This window comes from Tachypleus tridentatus, chromosome 11 (assembly GCF_004210375.1).
Source record: "Tachypleus tridentatus isolate NWPU-2018 chromosome 11, ASM421037v1, whole genome shotgun sequence".
NCBI classification, from domain to species: Eukaryota; Metazoa; Arthropoda; class Merostomata; order Xiphosura; family Limulidae; genus Tachypleus; species Tachypleus tridentatus.
In genome coordinates, this window is record NC_134835.1 from 7,722,700 (window position 1) to 7,747,942 (window position 25,243).

At 33.9% G+C, this 25,243-nt stretch overlaps 1 protein-coding gene across 1 annotated transcript in view; it reads left to right on the top strand.

Moving 5' to 3' along the window:
* Positions 1–25,243, top strand: part of LOC143231289 (uncharacterized) — a 265,572-nt gene that overhangs the window by 148,449 nt on the left and 91,880 nt on the right. The window contains exons 5-7 of the mRNA XM_076465839.1: positions 8,982–9,195; positions 11,532–11,662; positions 14,506–14,737. Coding sequence (XP_076321954.1) covers positions 8,982–9,195; positions 11,532–11,662; positions 14,506–14,737 — 577 coding nt within the window. The remainder of the gene's footprint in view (positions 1–8,981; positions 9,196–11,531; positions 11,663–14,505; positions 14,738–25,243) is intronic.

The window sequence follows — 25,243 nt, forward strand, 5'->3', positions numbered from 1 at the left end:
TGGTTATACAAAAGTATGGGACTAACCTTTATATATCTTTCTCCCAACGGTATATAAGTTTGTTCTTGTAAAACAAATAGTGTTGTCTCAACACCCACTGCTTATAAAGCTACTGGTAGACACAAACAAAGATTGTCTGTATCGTTTATAGCAAAATCACAACCAAATATGCGAGTGTCCACCGACACATCGTGGTCATATCCTGGACATTTATATCATAAATCTAGCACGTTAACGACTACACATTGACTGACACAAACACCGTGTTTTTTGTTGTTTTTTTGTTATTCGCAATGACAAATTTTAACTGTAATTACAAGCATCAAAACTGGGATTTTCAATAGGTTGTCTTACAAGACCTTATGATGAAGTTGCAAGACTTGATAATGAAATTACAACACTTAGTAGTGACGTTACAAGACCTAATGATGAAGTTAAAAGAAATGTATTTCGAGACGGCTGCTGTTGGTATTAACACTTTTACTAATAAAGTAGAGAAGAGGTCATCTTCAGGTTAACAAAGAAAGAGTTTGCAACTCTGCCGGACACATGTCTTAGGGACGAGAGTATAAACGGGTACGGGATTGTAGGGGGCGTTGCAAATAGGTTAGGTTATTAAGAATAAAGTATAAAGATTTTCCTTCATATTGGTTTAATTTTGGTTTTAGTTGTTGTATAAGTAGGGTTTCTTTGATTTCGCGTTTGTTTATATTTGTTTCCCTACTTAATATCTGGGTATTTGTTTTCCATTGTTATGTTGTGTTTATTTGATTTGCAGTGTTCAGAAATATGTGAAGGTGTTTTGTCGTGTGTGTTATTTTTAATGCTATTTGGTTAGTTTTTTTCTATTCACAGGTGAACTTAATGTTGAAAAACTATGTGTTCTGTAGATGTGAATCCAGCAATTGTATCATCAACATATCTGTAACAGTATAGTGGTGTGTGTGAGGCTGAATTGATCGCTTGAGATTCAATCTGTGTTATAAAAATGTTGGCTAGAACTGGTGACATGGGATTCCCTACACTTAGGCCATTTATTTGTAGGTAGTTTTGGTTATTGAACATAAAGTTAGTTTTGGTGGTAGTGAGTTCTATAAGGATTGCTCGGGATGTGTATCAATGTGTTGGGGTCTTGGATATAAAGTTCTAAAACACAACACCAAAATAATTTATAAAATACAGTGCAACAACTGCCACGACTTCTATATTGGAGAAACAAGCATAAAAATGAGAAGTAGGTTCGAAGAATACAAAAAAATCACCGTCATACGTTTATCAACACTGGAAATCAAATAAACACAACATAACCATAGAAAACACCCAGATACTAAATAGGGAGTCAAATATGAAAAAAAAAAACCCCACAAAATCAAAGAAATCGTACTTGTACAACAACTAAAACCAAAATTAAACCAATATAAAGAAACACCTTTATACATATACTAATTAACAATCTAGCATTTAATTGCAACGCCCTCTACAATCACTTACTCGTTTATACTCTCGTCCCTAAGATATGAGCCAGTTGCAAACTCTTTCTTTGTTGACCTGAAGATAATCTAAGAAGGTCGATACGTTGTTCTCTGCTTTATTAGTAACAGTGTTAATATCCATACCAGCCGTCTTGAGATACATTTTTTACATCAAGTGGGTTTCTCGTCATCAAGAAATTATGATGAAGTTACAAAACTTGATGATAAATGTTGTTCGTTTGACATTCTTTTGATGTAATTAGCATGTTTTATTAAGTAAGGAAAATACACATCTTGGAAATGAATAATGAAACGAAATTTCATCATTACCAAATCATTATACGTTTGCATAAAAGTTGCTGCTAGTGATATGGAAAATTTGATATCTCACACATAGCGTGAAGGTATGTCACCTACATACAGATAGAGATATTCCGCACGAAAGCTCAGATCATAACGAATTACTAAAAAATATATTAATTAATTCCACGAAATACTGGTTATGATATTTTCATTTAAATATTTTGTACTTTGTTCTCACGAGTTTCTGGATAGTGAGTTCAAATGATGTTTTACGTCTTTTCGCGAATTTCAGAAACTGGATAAAGAGGAGTGAGTAGCGCACGTTAATTGTGAATTACATTTTCTTAAATAATTTGATTCATATAAGTTACGAAAAATTTACTTTTAAAAAAATGTTTTTATTAAAAATATAGATTACAATCTGGTTAGGTAAATTAAAAAACAAGCTGTTTATGCGAACGTCGTTAACTTCAGCCAATACATTCTCTTCCGTTTCGTTATAATATAAACATACAATCACATATCGTTGGTTTTCATTTCAGTTAGAAATTCTTCTTGGTTATTTAAACATTTCAAGCAAATCAAAATTAATAAAAATACCACGTGCCGCCCATTATAGTGCACGAACCTTTGGAAGTTTAATTTATAGAAGCAATATTTATTCCTATTCAACCAGGTTATAGAATAAAAGAAGGTAGTAAAAATAAAATATTTAATTAATTGAGACAGTCTGTATCTGAAAATTAATAGCGTATTCCTATTTCGAAAATATTTATCGACGCTAACTAAATATAGGCATAATAGAAACGTAACATAGTCGTCTATTGAAATATTTAGTAACATACTTGCATTAAAATCCTTCACGTGTTTAGAGAGTTTGAGAACTAAACATTATTGTATATTTTGAAATTTGCTTCCGAAGTGTTTTATGCTACCATTAATAAATATTAAACCCTAACCAACATTTTTGAAAGAGAGGTATAAAATTTAGAAAGTTAGCAAATACGGATCTACTCTCGTTAGCAGACCATTTCATATTTTATTTAATATCAAAATATATAGATAAATCTAGTTTAGAATTCACTAGATCTTGACGTAGGCACACTTTGAAAGACTTTCCCTCAGTAAACTCTTACCACACTATAATTCGTTTAGTTCGGACAAGTCTTGTAATTAAACAACCTCATTTGGTATGGTTTCAATATAACACCGATTATCACGTTGTAAAACAAGGCTGACAAGATCAAATGTCACTATTTGAGTTAGTACGCCAGTAGTAATTCTTTGAAATACACAGGAAAATCGAAATATTTGACATCAGTCTGAGGAAAAGAAGGTCAAAAGGAACAAAATGGCGGATGTTTATATTTTGTCAAGACAGGAAACTGCTTGGTACAAAAATTATCTACACGGAAATAATGTGATAATAAAAGTTGAGTGATCACGTTTGATCACTAAGTAGAAAGAGGTTCATTTATTATACAATAGAAACCAAAAAAAGGCAATCCACTATTGGAAAAGTAAAGGACGCCCGAGTTTCTTCATCATTTGTCGTCACTCTAAACCCACAATGGAATTCGCTATTGGAAATGTAAAGGACGCCCGAGTTTCTTCATCATTTGTCGTCACTCTAAACCCACAATGAAATCCACCAATGGAACAAGTAGAGAACGCCAGAGTTTCTTCATCATTTGTCGTCACTCTAAACCCACAATGGAATCCACTAATGGAACAAGTAGAGAACGCCAGAGTTTCTTCATCATTTGTCGTCACTCTAAACCCACAATGGAATCCACTAATGGAACAAGTAGAAAACGCCAGAGTTTCTTCATCATTTGTCGTCACTCTAAACCCACAATGGAATCCACTAATGGAACAAGTAGAAAACGCCAGAGTTTCTTCATCATTTGTCGTCACTCTAAACCCACAATGGAATCCACTAATGGAACAAGTAGAAAACGCCGGAGTTTCTTCATCATTTGTCGTCACTCTAAACCCACAATGGAATCCACTAATGGAACAAGTAGAGAACGCCGGAGTTTCTTCATCATTTGTCGTCACTCTAAACCCACAATGGAATCCACTAATGGAACAAGTAAAGAACGCCGGAGTTTCTTCATCATTTGTCGTCACTCTAAACCCACAATGGAATCCACTAATGGAACAAGTAGAAAACGCCAGAGTTTCTTCATCATTTGTCGTCACTCTAAACCCACAATGGAATCCACTAATGGAACAAGTAGAGAACGCCGGAGTTTCCTCATCGTTTGTCGTCACTCTAAACCCACAATGGAATCCACTAATGGAACAAGTAGAGAACGCCGGAGTTTCTTCATCATTTGTCGTCACTCTAAACCCACAATGGAATCCACTAATGGAACAAGTAGAGAACGCCGGAGTTTCTTCATCATTTGTCGTCACTCTAAACCCACAATGGAATCCACTAATGGAACAAGTAGAGAACGCCAGAGTTTCTTCATCATTTGTCGTCACTCTAAACCCACAATGGAATCCACTAATGGAACAAGTAGAAAACGCCAGAGTTTCTTCATCATTTGTCGTCACTCTAAACCCACAATGGAATCCACTAATGGAACAAGTAGAGAACGCCAGTGTTTCTTCATCATTTGTCGTCACTCTAAACCCACAATGGAATCCACTAATGGAACAAGTAGAGAACGCCGGAGTTTCCTCATCGTTTGTCGTCACTCTAAACCCACAATGGAATCCACTAATGGAACAAGTAGAGAACGCCGGAGTTTCTTCATCATTTGTCGTCACTCTAAACCCACAATGGAATCCACTAATGGAACAAGTAGAGAACGCCGTAGTTTCCTCATCGTTTGTCGTCACTCTAAACCCACAATGGAATCCACTAATGGAACAAGTAGAGAACGCCGGAGTTTCTTCATCATTTGTCGTCACTCTAAACCCACAATGGAATCCACTAATGGAACAAGTAGAGAACGCCGGAGTTTCTTCATCATTTGTCGTCACTCTAAACCCACAATGGAATCCACTAATGGAACAAGTAGAAAACGCCAGTGTTTCTTCATCATTTGTCGTCACTCTAAACCCACAATGGAATCCACTAATGGAACAAGTAGAGAACGCCGGAGTTTCCTCATCGTTTGCCATCGTTCCAAATCGAAACTTTTGAATGTTAAAACAAGAAACTTATAAATAAAGTTCTACTTTAATATAGTAGTTAATAATATGATAAATACTTACATCATTGAAATTAAGAATGAGCATATGAAAGGTCAATAAGGTCGATATGAACATAATGGGTAGAAAACTATGGTACATTGACATAAGAATGCAATGTTTGTTATTTAAGAAGTATTTTCTTTTACATGGTTTTGCTTTATTCTTTTTACATGTTATTATAATAAATTATACTTATCTGGTTTATCTGTTGTATTTTCTGTGCTAAAATTGTAGAAGATATATCAGTATCTGTGTATATGCTATTTTTCTTATGAATGTTTTTGCGTCTGCTACATCACATGGTACTATAAACCAGTCTTTCTCGAAACGGTCGAACGTTATATATCCAAAGTTTAAAGCGTTATGGAAAAAAAATTGATATAAATACGTTAGAAACATAACAAAATAAATACATATAATCTCCAAAAGAATAGAGACATAACAAGCAGGTGGTCACTCACAGAGATCTTTATGACTTCAGAAGTATCTTCAGATGAGATAAAATCCATTTCATGAATTATAGAACATGTGGTAAAAATAAAAACAAAGCTTTACTCATGAAAACATTTGTTAAGTATATCCCACTAAAGTGCTATATATTACTTGGCAGTTGTTACGTAAACTTAGCAAATTAAGTCAAGACAATAACAACTAATAAAATAGGATATTAAAATAAATAAATTATACAGTGTTGTAGTACGAATAAAAATACATTTTGACAAGTTAATCTTGTGTTGTACCTCAATAACTGTTTGTAACACATTCATTCTAGAAATAGCATCCAGTTCACTGTTGTATCTTTTATATCCCAATTGACCTGAAGAACTCTGGTATTATAGGAAAGGACTCTTCGAAACTGAATATGGCAGACCTGTTTTTATAAATTCTTATTCACATAACTTAGACTTTCTCTCTGATCATTTGCAACACCATATTATTTTGCACAATTATCATTGCAAATGTTTTTGATCTTTGACCCTTTTACTCAAATCGCTCCTCGGCTTGTATTGCCTTGTTATTTTCATATGTCGTAAAGTACCGTACGAAACTGTTGTTTTATCTAAACATTGAACCTGAGACTTCAAACTGAAAATTATGTATTGAATATAAGATGAAATTTTGATGATTTTTGTCTTTACTTTTTACGTGAATGAATCTTTCTTTCTGGAAGAAATAAAAATTAGAATGTTCAGATTTAGTCTACATCAACGTTCTTAGAATGGTTAAACATACTAATATTATTTTTTGTAATATAAACAGTTCACTCGCTTATGCAAAAATGTTTTCGTAGACAATAACTACTGTCTGAAGAAAAGGTAAACATATAATCTTTTTTTTCTATTGGTCGAATGTATTTGAAACTGGTGTCAGTAAATTAGATTTCACTATGTATTTCAATGAGATACTATATGCAATGCTGGTATATTTCCAGTTATTTGTTTTCTGGCTTTAAAGCTAGTATAGGAAAGAAAGGCTTATTGTAAACTTATACTCAGAATAGCGGTAGAGCATTCACAATACTAGTAACTTTGAAAATAGGGTTTCGGTACACGTGATGGGCAAAGCGCATATAGCCCACTGTGTAGCTTCTTACCTAAAATTAACAAATACAGGAATATTTTGATAGTATCTAGGAAACATTGAGAAATTTGATTTTTAAAATTAACAGCACAGATGGGTGGGTCCAGGAGGTAGATCACTGGATTTTAAGTATAATCATTTCTGACAAATACACGCTACAAGGGTATGCTTAAGTTCCTTGTTTCATTAAGTCCTCATTTCGGTTCACTAAAACGTTTATTTTTTTTTTTTTTTTTTTTTAATTTCGCACAAAGCTACTCGAGGACTATCTGTGCTAGCCGTCCCTAATTTAGCAGTGTAAGACTAGAGAGAAGGCAGCTAGTCATCACCACCCACCGCTAACTCTTGGGCTACTCTTTTACCAACGAATAGTGGGATTGGCCGTAACTTTATAACGTCCCCACGGCTGAAAGAACAAGCATGTTTGGCGCGACCTGGATGCGAACCCGCAACCCTCAGATTACGAGTCGCACGCCTTAACACGCTTGGCCGTGCCGTTTACTTGGAAGTAGTTTATATTATTAAATTATAGTATATATTTTTCCAGCTACATAATCTAATAAAGCCTTCACTCAAAACATACAGGTGTAAAAACGAAAGCAAGACATACGAAACGTACCACATTTTATGTTAAAAAAGCAACCTCTATCAGCCATATAAATTCATAGATAACCAAAAATTCAAAACAATCTGAACAGAAGTATTAATATTAGCTCTATAAGTCGTTTCAGGTGTTCTTCCATTTAATACCAAAACTTAAAATAATGTGAAGAGAAGTCCTAATGTTAACTCTATTAGCCACGTCATGTGTTATTCTTTTTGACATTAATACGTACGGCCCGGCATGGCCAAGCGTGTTAAGGCGTGCGACTCGTAATCTGAGGGTAACGGGTTCGCATCCCTGTCGCGCCAAACATGCTCGCCCTTTCAGCCGTGGGGGCGTTATAATGTGACGGTCAATCCCACTATTCGTTGGTAAAAGAGTAGCCCAAGAGCTGGCGGTGGGTGGTGATGACTAGCTGCCTTCCCTCTAGTCTTACACAACTAAATTAGGGACGGCTAGCACAGATAGCCCTCGAGTCGCTTTGTGCGAAATTCAAAAAACAAACAGACAATTAATACGTACATTGTTATTCATTCAACAATGTTAGAATATTAAACGAAATGAGTCAGAAAATATATGATAAGAATTGTTCTATATGGCAGAACATTTGTTTTAATTTTGCACAGTAAGGCGCTCTATTATTTTCAATAAAAACTATGATACTTACGCCAGTTTTTAATTGCTCTGAAGTTGTAGACGTAGAACACAAGCAACGAGAACTAATCGCCCTTTAAAAACTGCTGTTATCAGTGAAGAGCAGGGTGTAATGATACCATAAATCATAGCCTTACACACGTTTATATAGATATTAATAACAAACGTCCAGTGGAATTTACTTGTTTGTAGTTATACAAAAAAGTAGTACAATAAGTTATTTTTGTTATACTTACTGAATCCATCTTTGAATGTTATAAGTTCCAAAAGCTACTACTATTAGTCGAACAAATTCCAACATATTTTGAAAGTTAACGATTACGTTTTCAGACCTAATATATAAAATCAGGTGACACAAACTAGCTGTTATATGATCGGAAATTTCTTATTATTGTGTCTTCACTTATATTTCGGTTATCAACAGTTCGTTTATTTGTTTGTTTTTTAATTTCGCATCAAGCAATAGTAGGGCTATCAAAACTGACCGACCATAATTTGGCAGTGTAAAAAAAAGAGAGAAGGAAGATAGTCATCACTACCCACCGCCAACTTTTGAGCTACTTTTTTACCAATGATCAGAGGGATTGACCGTCATCTTATAACAACCCCACGGTTGAAAGGGCAAGCTTGTTTGGTGTGACGGGGATTCTAACCCGCAACCCTCAGACTGCGAGTCGATTTATTAAAATAAAATAGTTTCATACTTATTGCTTCAAATCTATAATGTACAATATTCTCAAACCTGATTTAGTTAGTAAAATTAAGTAGTTTTATATTTATTAATCGCTTGAGCTCTCTGCTGTACTGTATTTCAAACTTGATTTAATGAAATTCAATAGAGTTATACTTGTTAATCGTTTGAAATCTCTACTCTGTAGTGTTCTCAAATTTCATTCCATAAAATTCAGTATTTTTTATTTTTTAATCGTTTGAAATTTATACGTTACAGTATCCTAAAACTTGATTGAAGACATTAGAGTACATATAGTGGCTATGTATGACTTCAGTCATTCATATTAAGACATTTATTTTCTCACGTTCGCTTTCAACAAGAAGCAGGTCTCTGTTTAAATAGTATAGCGCAACGTCAGTTAAAGACCGTACCATCAAATGAAAATGTGTTTAGGAACTTGATTTTGTTTTTGTTTTTTTGACAGAGTCCTTCATCATATCTTTGGCATCCTCCGATTATAAAATATACAAACGACCTCATAAGCTCGCGACTAGGGCTATATTTGACCCTCACATCTGCTCATCTCCAACTCGAGGAGTTGAAACTGAAGTGTCTGGCCTCCATATTTCAAGCGTACTCTATCACGACTGAAGAGGTCATTGTGGGAAACAGTGTTAGACCCTCTGGATACTTCACAAGTAAGTTTGCTTTGATAATTACAGTATTTACCAAGGCTGGCGTGAGAAACGCTTTTCTTACGTTTGTAGTGAAATTCGTTTGGTTTTGGTTTCGTTCTGTGCAGGATATCTGAGAAAGTTGATCCCATGATCAGAGTAACTTTGAGAAGAAGAAGAAAAAACTCATGTTATTTTAAAAACAATTTGTTTTTAAATCAACATTAACAATTTTCTGATATGGTATTTAACAGTAGTGTAGATTGTCCTACGTAGTCAGTTTGTTTATAAGCAGCTAATTCCAGTCTTGTCTTTTATACGTTTCTGTGTAACCTACGATTGTAAACCAGTGAAACGTGAAGATTGGAAACAGTTTCGTTGTAACTACTTGACTGAACACCTGATTAAAACGAAAACAACAACAACAAAAACAGTGGCACAGCGGCATGTCTGCGGACTTACAATTCTTAACACCAGGTTTCGACACCCGTGTTGAGCAGAGCACATATATTTTATTTTGTTGCTTTGTTCTTAACTTCAAACAAACGAATCTGTTGAAAGAAACTTCACGCAGCGCTAGATAACGGATTAACTACTGCTGAAAATAGAGGGCACCCAATAGAGGGCGTACCTCGGTCACGCAGCGTTGATAATGTACGCCTCTCAAAAAAATACGAATATATGTTCGTTAGTGTCAACGGACACGGAAAAGTTTGGACTTAATGACGAGAAATAACATACATCTTAACATGAGGATTTTATTTTTTTACTTTGGCAATCTAAAAAAACTAATCACTTTTAAGTTTGGTCATAGTCGAAATGCAGACCAAATTTCGTCAAAATCTATTCAGCCGTTGAGGGTGAAAAGATGACGTCCATCCATCTTTGATGGTGACGGTAGTTATTAAGACGAGCTGGCAGTTACGTAAACTTATTCAATATATGTAGCTGATTGAGTTATTTGTAATGCTACTACTAGTGTATAATACACATAATTTTATCCACCAGTGTCATAGCTAGAGCATATATTCAAGTACTGTATCCGGACCTTTTCCACTGTAATGCTAGCAGCATATGCCTTCATTAATATTTTCGCATTTCAACAGTTAGGGGGCGTACGTGGTATGTGGAATGACTTTCCTTCTGGTTTATAGATTAACTTAATATTGAACGAATGAGGAACTATTAATAGGACGTTTTAAATGTAGAATATTACCCCTCGTTAAACATTTGACTTTTCTTGATGACGAGAAACCCACTTAAAATAAAAATGTTTGAAACGTTGTTCTATGTTTTATTAGTACAAGTGTTAATACCCTTACCAGCTGTTCCGAGATACATACTTGACTTTTGTATTAATTATATTTAGTTTTTTTTCTTTCTTCCCACTAGGTTTGGTGAGGGAAGTACAAACCATCACGGAAACATACAACCGGATGTACAAATTACTATAACGTAATAAAAAAACAACTTCTTAATCCATTAAGAATATACCAGTATAAAGTTCCCTCTGGTGACGAGTGTAGTGCATGTTCCATTAAGCCCGTATGTGGAGCTTTTAATTAATGCATATCTACGGCCATTTCAGTTAATAAAGCTGTTACAGTTTCTATGTTAAACAATACTGCGAGAAACTATATAAAATATGCTAAACATTCGTTCTCAGAACAATAAAACACAAACATTCTTAGATCCTTGTCTATTTGTCATTGTTGACTTTTGAACTGTGTGAGCTACTTTTGTCTTTAGTTGTGAAAAAATAGGAAAACAGTTTCGTTGATTGTATTCTTAGGACGGCAGGTCATTAGGTCATCTTCAGATCGAAACGTTGTTCTGTTCTTTATTTTAATTAAAGTTTCATTACCCATACCAGCCGTGTTAAGAATACATTTTTATATCAGGTGGGTTACCACGAAAGTTTTGATTGATTATTATTTTTGAAACTTCCTCAAAGCACCAATAACAAATGCTGTACATCGTGTTAAGGAATTCTGAATAAGTCACTAATAACCAACGTTTTGTAGGCGTGAGCAACAACTACTTTGAAGTCACTTGTTTTAGGATATTTAGTTAATTGCAGTTAAGGTGTCCAGCAAAAAAATGTTCACTTACAAATGATGAACGTTAAACATGCCTCAGTTTAGCTACAAATGAATCTTAAATCACCTTGTTGAAGAAAGACTGTTAAATGGTCAGACATCGAGAACAAAGTTGATCTGTAATTAAATCAGGCATACTGCGATCTGAAGCCATAGACCTTGTTATTTATTCCATCATTGTCCAACAATAGGTTTCTTTAGTGCGATTAGAGGCCTAATACCATCTTTTTCTCATACGGTCTTATCTCTTCTCGCCTATAGCTCCCAATGGACCGACCATCGACGGTGGACTGCAACCTCGTTACAAGGTCGGTGATACGATGAACTTAAATTGTACCTCAGCCTTGGCGAAACGAACAGCTGAACTATCGTGGTACATTAACGACATTGAGGTAATGTAACAGGATGGCTATTAGAAATTCACTTATATATTTTTCTTTATGTTTTATTCACAAATGAAATCAAATAATTGTATTTGTGGCGTATTATTGTATGATATTTTACACTTGAAGTATCTTTGTTAGTTAGTGTGTTTGCTAGCTAAATATAGGTTAAGCCAATACTCTACGTAATATAGATACAATAGAACTATATGTTACGTTCCTACTCTCTTGTAACAAAGAAAACAACTATTAGAACATAAGATTTAACAATAACTGTTGGCATAGAGACGTCACCACCTTTACTTTAAAAAAAATAAGTTTTTTGGGAAACTTTTGTCTTTAGATCTTATCAACTGAATACACAATTCAAATGTCTATATAACTCACGTTTAGTGATTATTGTGCAGTGTGTCTTTAAGAAGCCGAAGAGCTGAACGGAAAATCTTCCCAGTAATCTTTCAGACTCTCATTGGTTTATTACTTTGTTCTAAAACACGCGCAACGAATCAAATAAAACAAATTTATTCCTCATTGTTCTCTGATTCCAGTGTTAGAGATTAATTCTTTTTAAACGAACATGCAGTTGAGAAAACTTACACTTCTTACCTGTTTACCTATGATAAAATATTTTTCAATTTTTCAATATTATCGTTTGTAATATGTCTATTATAAATTAAACAAATCGGAACTCTTTAATCAAAGGTGAAAATCATTTAAGACTAAGTTTTCATGCGTAACTGGTATATCATGCATCTGTTTACAAAAATCGTTTAACAATATTTAAAATCCAAACCAATTACTTTGACATTTCACGTGTGAATATGCTACAAACATTATGATCTTTCAGTGGCTGATCAAATAGCAAAGTATTATTTAAAAAAAATTAATTAGAAGTCAATGCTGTTTATAGAGTTTAAAAGACCTTCCTGGATTGCGTCATGTATTCTGTCTTATATACAAATTAATTATGAAGTCATATTGTAAAGTTCAGACATATTTGTGTCTTTCCCAGAGAAACGTTAATTGTTATAAAAGGATTTAAAGTTTGATTTTACTTTTTCCCTGTATTTTTAGAACGCCATCAGACAACTACAGGTTGGATTATTGATATATACATATAAATATATATAAATATGTTGCTTTCAATAGATTTTATACTTCATAAAACATGATCGGAAAATGAATCGCAGTTTCTTGAGGATTAAAAACATATTGTTGTTAAATACACACCTATTTCTCCTGATAACCACATATGGATTTATTTATATAAAAGTATATAGATGTAATTCACAGTATATCTGCGGATTTACAACGCTAGAATCCGGGTTTCTACGGATAACCCATTGTGTACCTTTGTGCTTAATTTGAAGTAAACAAACAAACACAGCTGAGGAACTTCCAGCCAATATGCACTCTGACTTCATTGTTTTGTCTAAATATAAACCACCGAATGCAGTTTATATTCTTTGAACTGGCTGATCTCTAAAAATAATACTGAGTGAATTTGTTCATTTAACATCCTCTGTACTTGTTTATACTCTATTACACGAATAATAAGAGTAGATGTACCAGTATAGGGTTGTATCTCCAAATTGTTTGTAATCATTTGAGCAACATGATAAACAAATCCAAAGCTAAATACAGTACAGTTCTTATAGATCGTGCCCTAGAAACATGAAAATCACGTATTTTTGTTTATGATGTCTAATTTAGTTGATTAATTGTTGTAAAAGTTTATTCTATAAGGTAAGCTTCATTGGTGTAAGGACATAGTTCTTCGTAATTAAAGCAAATAAGAATATAATCCCTAGTGTTTAAAATAGAGAAAGTAGCATACAGGGATATAGTTCTACGTGTTCAGAGCATGCAAGTGCATAATTCATCCTGTTGAAAGCTAGCAATAATATCGTTGCGTGTATTAAGAGTAGCGTGAGAACTTAGCCCCTGGTATTAAGAGTAGCATGAGGACTTAGCCCCTGGTATTAAGAGTAGCGTGAGAACTTAGGCCCTAGTATTAAGAGTAGCGTGAGAACTTAGCCCCTGGTATTAAGAGTAGCATGAGGACTTAGCCCCTGGTATTAAGAGTAGCGTGAGAACTTAGCCCCTAGTATTAAGAGTAGCGTGAGAACTTAGGCCCTAGTATTAAGAGTAGCGTGAGAACTTAGCCCCTAGTATTAAGAGTAGCGTGAAGACTTAGCCCCTGGTATTAAGAGTAGCGTGAGAATTTAGCCCCTAGTATTAAGAGTAGAGTGAGGACTGAGCCCCTGGTATTAAGAGTAGCGTGAGAACTTAGCCCCTAGTATTAAGAGTAGCATGAGGACTTAGCCCCTGGTATTAAGAGTAGCGTGAGAACATAGCCCCTAGTATTAAGAGTAGCTCGAGTGAGGTGAAGTGAGCGAACTTTTTATTTGCGTTTATCACTTAAACTTTTAAGAAAATAAAGAAAAAATACATGTCACATGTTTCAAATAGTTAAGTAAGCTATTATAGCTTATGTTAATCCTACGCCACGTTATAACAAATAGTTAAGTTATTATGGCTTGTATTAATCATACACCATCTTATAACAAACAGTTAAGATATTATGAGTTGTGTTAATCCGATGCTATCTTAAAACAACAAACATAACGGCTTACAAAGGTCGCAGTTAGCTGTTAAATAAATGTATGTCGTACTGTATATGGTTGTCAGATATTTTGAAGTCTGGGAGAGACAATGGTTACATGATATGACCTTATTCTTAAACATGTGTTAGTTGTTAATGTTAAGCCTAAGTGACGTTAAGTTTGATATATTTCCAAACGTAGCTTGTTAAAATGAGAGCATTTTTAACCAGATATACTCGATTCTAGGTTGATCCTACCTACTTAGTGCACTATCCTCCACGCCATAATCCAGATAATCTAGTCTCTACAGTGATGGGACTTAAGTTTAAAGTGAGAGCAAATCAGTTCCAGAAAGGTGAGATAAGGTTAAAGTGTACTTCCACACTTTTCAAAATAATAGACGAGCGAAGTGTTGAAACCGTAATAGGAGGAAAAGAACAAAGTTCTGGACTTCATATATCGGAAAGTAGTAGTTCGGGTGAGTGCTGGTATTTCTTTATAAATAAATGGAATATTCGCAAATAAATAAAATATTTATATCTCTAAACTTCTATAAAGTTAAGTCTAGAGACGATTGCTAAGGTAATCGGGTTAGATCGAAGTTGAAACTAAAACAGTGTTTTTTCAAACACCAACCCTGAATAAATAAGTTATCAGAGCATAACGGATTTACAATAAGAATTCGATATAATAATATAAATTATACAAATAATTTATACTAGTATCCGAATAAATATATAATGTATAATACTAGGCCTAAGAAAATTTTCTTTCAGTCCTAATTTTGAGTGCTGTATTTCAGTGGATTTCGAAACACTTGTAGTTGCAGTTGTAATACATTTTCGAAAATATAACAACGTAAATGATTTATATTCTATGTGTGTGTGTGTGAAGATATTAGACGTCAGAATCAATCTTTAAAATTCATAGCTCTACACATCTATTTATATACAACGTTTGGTTTTTGAAAGGATAAATGTGAAATGATTTATACAAAGGTAAATGTTTCTTTCTGTACAGTCTCCTGGCTTTATCAACTTTATGTGCAGTTAACAATGAAGGTTGATGACGTTCATTCTGATATAGGTATAATTTTAAAAATTAACCAGCTTAGTTTCATGGTGATAAAACGAAATTAGTGAAAAATAAAAGCGAAACGAAAATACATGTTCAGTGAAGAAACGAAACGAATTTTTCACATTACTATTCAGTATACTCTCACTATCTCTTTTAAATCCATTCCCAGTTTCTCTGAGCATGCGCAGACTGTAACAAGAACTTTGAATTCTGTTACTATATATATGTGTACGGGTAGACAACCAAATCGCCAACACGAAATAAACCATTCAGTGTCGAGGTCGTGTAATTCACCTAACTTGCGTGATCTAATAATTCAGTTGTATTATTTAGTGTGGGGATTTGATTTAGTTTTTCAATATAATATAATTATAATGTTTTAAGTTACAAAATGGTAAGTTGCCTTGGGGTACATAATCGGTCGTTTGTAAAGGTGAATTTTACAGGAAAAACTTTGCAGTCAAAAGAACTACTCATACTGATTAATTTTGCAGGTTCACATTTTTTTAACAAAAAAATATGTGCTAATAAATGAAACAGAACTTTGTGCAGGAAGAGCTCTTTCCGAGCGGCAATCCGAAGGTTTTAGTTTTTACGTTTGCCGCTAGAAAAAGCACTGTGACGTAATAGTTGCCAAACAAACCGACAACGCCAGCGCGTTGAATGTAAATAAACATGGCCAATGCATACGGAGAAACAGAGGCGGAGTCTGTTTTGACTTTGTGTTCTGAACAGTGTTGAGTAGCGCCATATCAATTTGAACCTACTCTGAACGAACCTAGAACGGTTACTTTTGACACAGATCTGACAAGTTCTAGTGATGAGGACAGTTCCACGAGCGAGAGTAGTGGAACTGTGAGTGATACTAATAGCGCCCAGGCCGGCTGCGAGTCGGTCATACCGCCAGTGGAGGAATGGTAAGCCTAAGTCATGACAACAGATATGGTCTGTATTATTTTACGTGCAATTTTAAGCATCTCGAAACCTGTATGGTGTTTATAAATTATTGGTATCACAGATTGGGTTTTATTTGTTTATATTTTGCCGACTATGGTAACTAATACTCGGTCCTTCCACAATCATTGTACAAAGTATTTATGACTCGCAACAAAATGAATTTCAATTATACGTCATAATTCTGTTTATAAAATCAAACTAGATGTAGCAGTCTGAATAATTAAATTTTCTTGAAATATTAAATTTGAAAAATGGAATTCTTCAAACTTTTCCATATTTAAAAATGATACAAAAACATCTACAGAATGATCTACCAGCTTTTAAACTTGGAATATACTCTATTTGGGATAGATTTGTCCACTGTTTAGACTAGGAAATCAAGGTTTCACTGACTTTCAGGTGCCACAAATGCAAAACACGCTCATGAATGTGAAATGTGTATGTCTAGTTACATTCTTCAAAAACTTGTACTTTTTAGATTATTATATTATACTAGTTATTGTTTATCGCTTTATACTGCACACACACCTTTAAGTTTGTTCTTTTCATGATGGCAAAGGATGGCTTCAGAGGGGTGGAACCTGTATGCTGCAGACTGAGATCAATCCTCAGCTCTACACGAGGAAAGATGGTGGGGACGATCCTGTCTACTGCCGATGGTTTTATTCAGTCTCAACCTGCCTCGCTTGAAACCCATGGAATCTAAAACAGCGGGATCCAACACAAAACATGAGCGTTCAAAGTGATCTTGACAAAGCTTTGCATGGTGTGAAGGAGTCCAGTTCTTCCTATTGACCATCCGCACCCACTGTCGCCACCTTGTCGGTTCCTTCTCCTTGCATGAAAACGAAAAGAAGCTTTTGCCCGATGCTGAACCGTTTTTACAAACATAAACAACGCAGTAAACCATGTTATCATAAGACAAACATAAAGTAACAATATCAAGACAAAAAATAGTCTCACAAGGTATGTAATCCTAAAAAAGCATCGATAGATTTACATAAAACACCAGCATTGAAAGGAACACAATGGTCGGCGCGCAAGAAGCGTGTTTGGCAACTATTACGTCATAGTTGTAAAACGTCACAGAAACAACCGAACGACCGAGAGGAACTTGAGTTCGAGGATCCGCATATTTTGTTTCGTTTTTTACTCAAAAACTTTCGTATTTAAAAATATGGCAACCTCACAGGAATTATACCTAGCCAAAGTACAGTTTCTAAGGCAATTATTAAATTTGTTGAAAATTCACCTTTAACAATATTTTTCATTGCATGGATATCCTAATGTTTGAATTTACAAACATTATTTGTATCAAGTAACAAATATTTCATTTTAAAGTGTAATTCTATGTAGTAGGGAAGATGGTTCATCAACTTCTTATAGTGAAGAACGATTTATAAGTATTTCGCCTAAGTTTTCTATTATTTTATGTCATGTGGAAACGTCGACATCAGTAGAAACATGCCGTAATTTTTAAAAAACAGATTTATCTCTTCTATTTTTAGATAAACATATCTTTTACGCTGTAAGCAATTAATCCAACTCGAAATTTCTTGATAGTGCGTACATTTACAAGTTGAAAATGATGTGTTCCTCTACAAGGTCTTGAGTACCTGTTTAATACACTTGTAAATGTCATATCTACAAGAAACCATCACCTATGACAACTATAAGGTTAGCAGCAAAACTACCGTGACTTTTTACTCCATATACGTCTGTCAAATCCCTCTCTATACTGTTCTGACAAATACATTCTCTACAAGCATAATTACAATGCAAAATTTCTAGTTAATTACAAAGTGTTTCTATATAAAGAATATATTCAGTAATTTTTAGGACCAAAACTAACTATAGCAAACGTAATCTTCAAACAAATACGTTCATAATATCAGAAACTATTCAGTAGGCATTCACAAAAAGTGCATTAGGTCTTATTGAATTGAGAGAGAGAAGGTTGAAAGTGTTATATTTTTCACATAACAAGCACCACCAGTAGTTATATTTAGAAACAATACATCATCATTAATTGTCTTAACGAAGGGCTATATGTACAAACCGAAAGAATTGTTTTAGTTTGTAAACTTTAAAACTTATATTTAGAAACAATACACCATCATTAATTGTCTTAAGAGCTTATATGTACAAACAAAATTGTTAGTTTTCTTTAAAACTTACATGTACAAACACCATTATTAATTGTCTTAAGAGCTTATATATACAAACAAAATTGTTAGTTTTCTTTAAAACTTACATGTACAAACACCATTATTAATTGTCTTAAGAAGTTACATGTACAAATAACATTATTAGTTGTCTTTCGAAGCTACATGTACAATGAATATTATTAGTTGTTTTAGAAGCTACATGTACAATGAATATTATTAGTTGTTTTTAGAAGCTACATGTACAAACACCATTAATAGATGTCTTTAAAAATATATCTACAAACACCACTATTACTCTTCTTTAGTAGCAACGTCTACAAACACCATTATTAGGCAACGTGTACAAACACCATTATTAGGCAACGTGTACAAACACCATTATTAGTTGTCTTAAGAAAGTACATGAAGAAACACCATTAATAATTATCTTTAGAACTTATATGCACAAATAATATTGTTAGTTGTCTTTAAAACTTATATCAACAAATACCATTATTAGTTGTTTTTAGAAGTTACATGTACAAACACCATTATCAGTTGAATTTAGAACGTACAGTTACAACAGAAAGTGTTCGTACCCCTGCGTCACGAATGGTTTTTTTGCTCAAAACTTAAAAAAGTATCACGATTAGGCTAATAGAAGTAAAATATATTATAAATATTATACCAACACACATCTACATAATTTTTATGTAAATTAAACGACAAATAAACTGTTTATAAACAAATAACCGAAAATAGTACGAGCAGAAAGTGTTCGTACAGTTCACAACTTGTGAAAAAACTGATTATTCCGTAACAATTTTGTTTAGTTTGGTGAATAAACTACATTATACCATTCCAGAACTAAACACTGGGTTCATAATTATTGGAATTTAGCCAGCAAAAAATGTACTTCCGGCAATTTAGCGCCCGAAATTTAGTAAATTTAGCAATTTAGTGCTCGAAACTTGCGGCTTGAGCGTCGTTTGGTCTTCCAACACGATAATGACCCTAAGCACACATCGAAATATATGCAATCCTGGTTGCAGAGAAACCATATAAACGTTCTGGAGTGGCCATCGCAGTCACCCGATCTCAACCCAATTGAAAACGTTTGGCATGAGTTGACGACCAGGGTTCATCAGCGTCATCCGATAAACTTGCAAGAGTTGGAGGCCTTCTGTAAAGAAGAATGGAAGAAAATACCAGTCGAGTACTGTCAAACGATCATGGAGGGCTATGAGGAGAGATTGCGCCAAGTAATTCACCTGATAGGCAACACAACTGATCTTTAAAGTTGACACACGAACACTTTCTGCCCCTCCTATGTTGGTTATTTGTTTATAAACAGTTTATTTGTTGTTTAATTTACATAAAAATTTATGTAGATGCGTGTTAGTATAATATTTATAATATACTCTACTATCCTTATCCTAATCGTGATAATTTTTAAGTTATGAGGTAAAAACTACTCATGATGCAGGCGTACGAACACTTTCTGTCGTATCTGTACATAAAGAAACACAATTATTAATTATCTTTAAAACTGATATGTACTTACAACATTTTTAGTTGTCTTTAAAATTACATGTACAAACACCATTATTAGTTGTCTTTCGAAACTACATCTTAAACAACATTATTAGTTGTTTTAGAAGCTACATGTGCAAATACAATTATTAGTTGGCTTTATAAGATATATTTACAAACACCATTATTACTTGTATTTAGAAGCTGAAGCTCCAAAGAACCGTTATTAGTTATCTTTAGAAGCTTACATGTACAAACAAAATTATTAGATGTCATTAGAGCTTACGTGTACAAACACAATTATTAGTTGTATTTAGAAAGTTTATGAAGAAACACCATTATTAAATGTTTTTAGAACTTATATGTACAAATAACAATGTTAGTTGTATTTAAAACTTACATGTATAATCACCATTATTATTGTCTTTTGAAGCTACAAGTACAAAGAATATTATTAGTTGTCTTTAGAAGCTACATGTACAAACTATGAGTTTAGAAGCTATATCTACACACACTTTAGATGGAACATCAAGAAACACCATTCTTAGTTCACTTGGAAGTCATATGTACACACAACATTAATAGTTGTTTTTAGAAGTTACATGTACAAACACCATAATTAGTAATCTTTATTAGGTACTTCTACAAACACCATTATAAGTTCTTCTTAGAAACAAATATACAAAGAACATTAGTTTTCTTTAGAAGCCACGCGTACAATCAACATTATCAGTTGTCTTTAGAACTTATATGTACAAACACCATTATTAGTTGTCTTTACAAGCTGCATAAACAAAATCTTTATTAATTGTCTATAGAAGTTTCATCAAGAAACACCATTTTTAATTGTGTTTGGAAACGATATAATCAAATACCATTATTAGTTATCTTCAGAAGCAACATGTACAAACACCATTATTAGTTGTCTTTAGGAGCTACATGTACAAAGAACACTGTTAGTTTTCTTTGTACAAATATAATTATTAGTTGTGTTTAGAAGCTACATGTACAATCAACAATTTTAGTTTTATTTAGAAGCTATTTCAACAAACAGTATTATTTGTTGTGTTTAGAAGCTACATGTACAATCAACAATTTTAGTTTTATTTAGAAGCTATTTCAACAAACAGTATTATTTGTTGTGTTTAGAAGCTACATGTACAATCACCAATTTTAGTTTTATTTAGAAGCTACGTTAACGTCGCCGTACTGAATAAAAAGAAAAGAGTTCCAGGACTAATTATTAATCATTATTTACAGTTCGATTTGTTTGTTCTGAATTTCGCGCAAAGGTACATTAGTGCTATCTGCACTAGCCGTCCATAATTTAACAGTTTAAGACTAGAGGAAAAGCAGCTTGTTATAACCAACCACCGCAAAGTCTTGGGCTATTATTTAAGCAACAACTAGTAGGATCGGCCGTTACATTATAACGACTCCATGACTGAATAAGCGAGCTTTTTTTGGTGTGAAGGGAATTCGTACTCGCGACCATCGAGTGACGTGTCGAGTGCCTTAACCCTTTCAGTCCGTTTGGTTTTTTTTTCACGGAACTGATTCACCGTTTTCCACTTTATACAAAGCCTTATAACACATGAGTTATTCTTGTTTAGACTGCGTTTCGTTTAACTTCGAACTGCGGATGCGGTCGAAACACACTTTTAATAGAACTATTTGTGCGTCTTATAAATTTTTAATAATTCTTGTTTCTAATAAGATTAAAATACGAATATAATTCGTATTAGTTTTTTCATTCTTCAATTAGTGGCTGACGCATTATTATATAAGAAGCAAAATCAATTTATTAAGTATTTCCTCGATATGTGGCATGCAACGTTATTAAAAATAATTTTAACTGCTTTAAACTGCGTGCACCAGTTTTCCCCTTATCTATACCTTTTGTATCAGTGTATTGTGAAGTCTTAAGTTTAGCCAATGAAGCATAAGGTATGAGCTGGAATGTGACCAGCTAAAATCGCAGTTAACGAACAGACTATTGTGGGCGCTGACAATTTATTAGCATGCAATCTTCAAATACAATGTTTCTTCTAAACGACGTTCTTAATTCAACATTTCGCAGCTGCTTTCGCACATCACATCAAAGTTTCATCAGAGTGACATGGAGAGAAGATTCTTTTTTAAATTTCGCGCAAAGCTGCACGAGGACTATCTGCGCTAGCCGTCCCTAATTTAGCAGTGTAAGACTAGAGGGAAAGCAGCTAGTCATCACCACCCACCGCCAACTCTTGAGCTACTCTTTTACCAACAAATAGTGGGATTGCCCGTCACATCATAACGCTACAATGGCTGAAAGGGCAAGCATGTTTGGCGAGGATGCGAACTCGCGACCCTCAGGTTACGAGTCGCACGCCTTAACACGCTTGGCCATGCCGGGCTCAAAGAGAGAAGAAAAAAGCCTCAAACGTAATAGAGATAAGTTAGATTACATATTCAGTAGTGTTTTTAGCTTGTAGTTTTACATGGCTTGTTTACAGGAACTAAAATAAGTGTTTTTATTAAACGACACATATTTTTACGACAATTGCTATTCTTCTGATGCTCACCAAAGCAAAGTTTGTTTTTTCAATCTCTCCTTTTACTGGTAATATAACAGCCAATATAACGACCAAGTTTGTACTAATTACACGTACTTATTAATTAATATTACGACATTTATTTTTGTGAGATAAGCACTAATATTCCCATTATACGCGTTTCTGTATTAATTCTTTTTTTCCGTCATACATTTATGTAAGAAAAAAATATATAATATTATATGAACACTTACTTGTAACACACATTTCTATTGGTTAAAAGACAAACAATGCTTATTACGCCAAATATTCCACACTAATGTTCCCGTTCCTTATAACATTAGGCCTGTCTCTTCTTTCAACCAATTATTTTCATGAAATTGAATCAACCTTTTCGTTAATATAAATACTTTTCCCTTTGCCCAATTAGGTTTTCTGTATCCAAACAACGAACAGATTTTGAGTTTTCGTCTAATCTATTACTTTTTTTGAAACATAATCTCTACGATCCGGTTAGATATTTTTATTGTCATAAAAGCCAGCCACATATTTTGGAAGTTTAGGCTCCTATGAATAATTGGAACGTTTGGACGAATTGATTCGTTGAGGAATGTCTTGTTGCGCAGCACTTATTGGCGTCGCTTCATCTCATATTTGTGTTGTTTTCTGTGTGACTTTTAAAGTAATCTGCTGGTAACATATGTATTACATTTTGCTTAATGTAATATCTCAGAGATTATATGACGTACTTGCATTTAGCTTCATTTAATGTACCATTATAATCAGTCTTCATTAGTTTAGAAATGGATAAAAGTCATAAGCGTAATAGGCAAGGTGGATAATTAGTTTAAAAGTAGTCAGTAGATTAGAATGAAGATTTAAAACACTATATATATATACATACACAGATAGACTTTAAAATATTTATCTTCCTATTTTTGTTCTATGTGTTTTGTGCTACTTTAGCACCAGAGGGCAAAGAAGGATAAATGAATTGCTGAGAGCAATTTTTACTCATGTTCCCTAGTATAATCTTAAACCTAACTATCACTAACTACCCCTCAGGTTATCTAATAATGTAAAGCAGCTCTACATACACTGACATTTGACCTCAAAATCACCCCTTCCTGTGATATATCAAGATATTATTGTGCTAAAATAATAGATATATCAAAGTTTTAATAAAGAGAAACAGACAGCACTGTTTATTCTCTTCATTAAGTTCTGTACTGGTTATCATTAGCACAAGACTTCGTATTCATTAAATATAGGTTTAACTGAAACTCGTATGCTCTTGCATTAAGAGTTTGTTTTGAATTTCGTGCAAAGCTACACGAGGGCTACCTGCGCTAGCCGTCCCTAATTTAGCAGTGTAAGACTAGACGGAAGACAGCTAGTCATCACCACCCACCGCCAACTCTTGAGTATACTTTTTTACCAACGAAAGTGTGATTGGCCGTCACGTAATATCGCCTATCGCCTGCCACGGCTGAAAGGGAGAGCATGTTTGATGTGAAAAGGATTCGAATCCGCGACCCTCGAATTACGAGTCGAATGCCTTAACCACCTGGTCATGTGGGGCCTGCATTAAGAGATGTCTGTTACTATTTGCTTTATGTCAAATTACTTAGATAAAATAGTTTAGGTTTATTTCGTATATGAATTGCCCTTACTGTGATCGCTATTCTATTACTTTCAACAATTAAATAGTTTTATAAATATATATATTTTTTTTTATTTGTGTCCATTACCCCCGAGACCCAGCATGGCCAGGTGGGTTAAGGCGTGCGACTCATAGTCTGAGAATCGCTGGTTCGCATCTCCATCGTACCAAACATGCTCGCCTTTTCAGCCGTTGGAGCATTATAATGTGACGGTCAATCCCATTATTCGTTGGTAAAAGAGTAGCCCAAGAGTTGTCGGTGGGTGGTGATGACTAGCTGCCTTCCCTATAGTCTCGCAGGTAAATTTCGTAGATAGCCCTCGAGTAGCTTTGCGCGAAATTCAAAAACAAACCATTCCCCCCAAGCTAGAGTTCGGGTTTCGATACCTGTGGTTGGCAAAGCACAGATAGCTCATTATGTGTCTTCCTGCTTAATTATAAACAAACAAACCTTATGCCCAATTAAATATAATGTGATAAACATGTTTATTTGGCTGGTATTCAAATTAATATGTTGTTATAAGCATATATACTTCATCACATCCAAATAAATATAGAATTATAAGTAGACACATATATTTCCTGGTATTCAATTTAATATCTTGTTATAAACATAAATGTATTTCTTCATGTCCAGTGTAAATATGAGGTAGAAATATTTTAATTCACAACTGCTCATAACTCAATTTTAAAACAGAATACATAAAAAATAAACATAAATCATTCCAGAGATAGAGTGCATATCCTAGAGTACAAAACACGCAAACATGATTTAATTGTTAATATATATATATATAAACAACTTAGAGTGCAAAAATACGCTCTTTCTACACTTATCTATATTATAGTGGATAAAACCTAATTTTTAAAATTTTGAAATGCTCGTTCAGCTAAATTTCTTAACGTTATTCTAATTAATGTACTTCTGGATATGTTTTCTTGACGTAAATATAATAACAATTACAAAAGCAAACGAAAATAATGAAAGTGAATATTGAATTATTCAGAACGTGGTTTTCGAACTTTTTTAAGGCCTAAGTGCAACTGCGTAGTCTTACTTGGAATGATGTCAA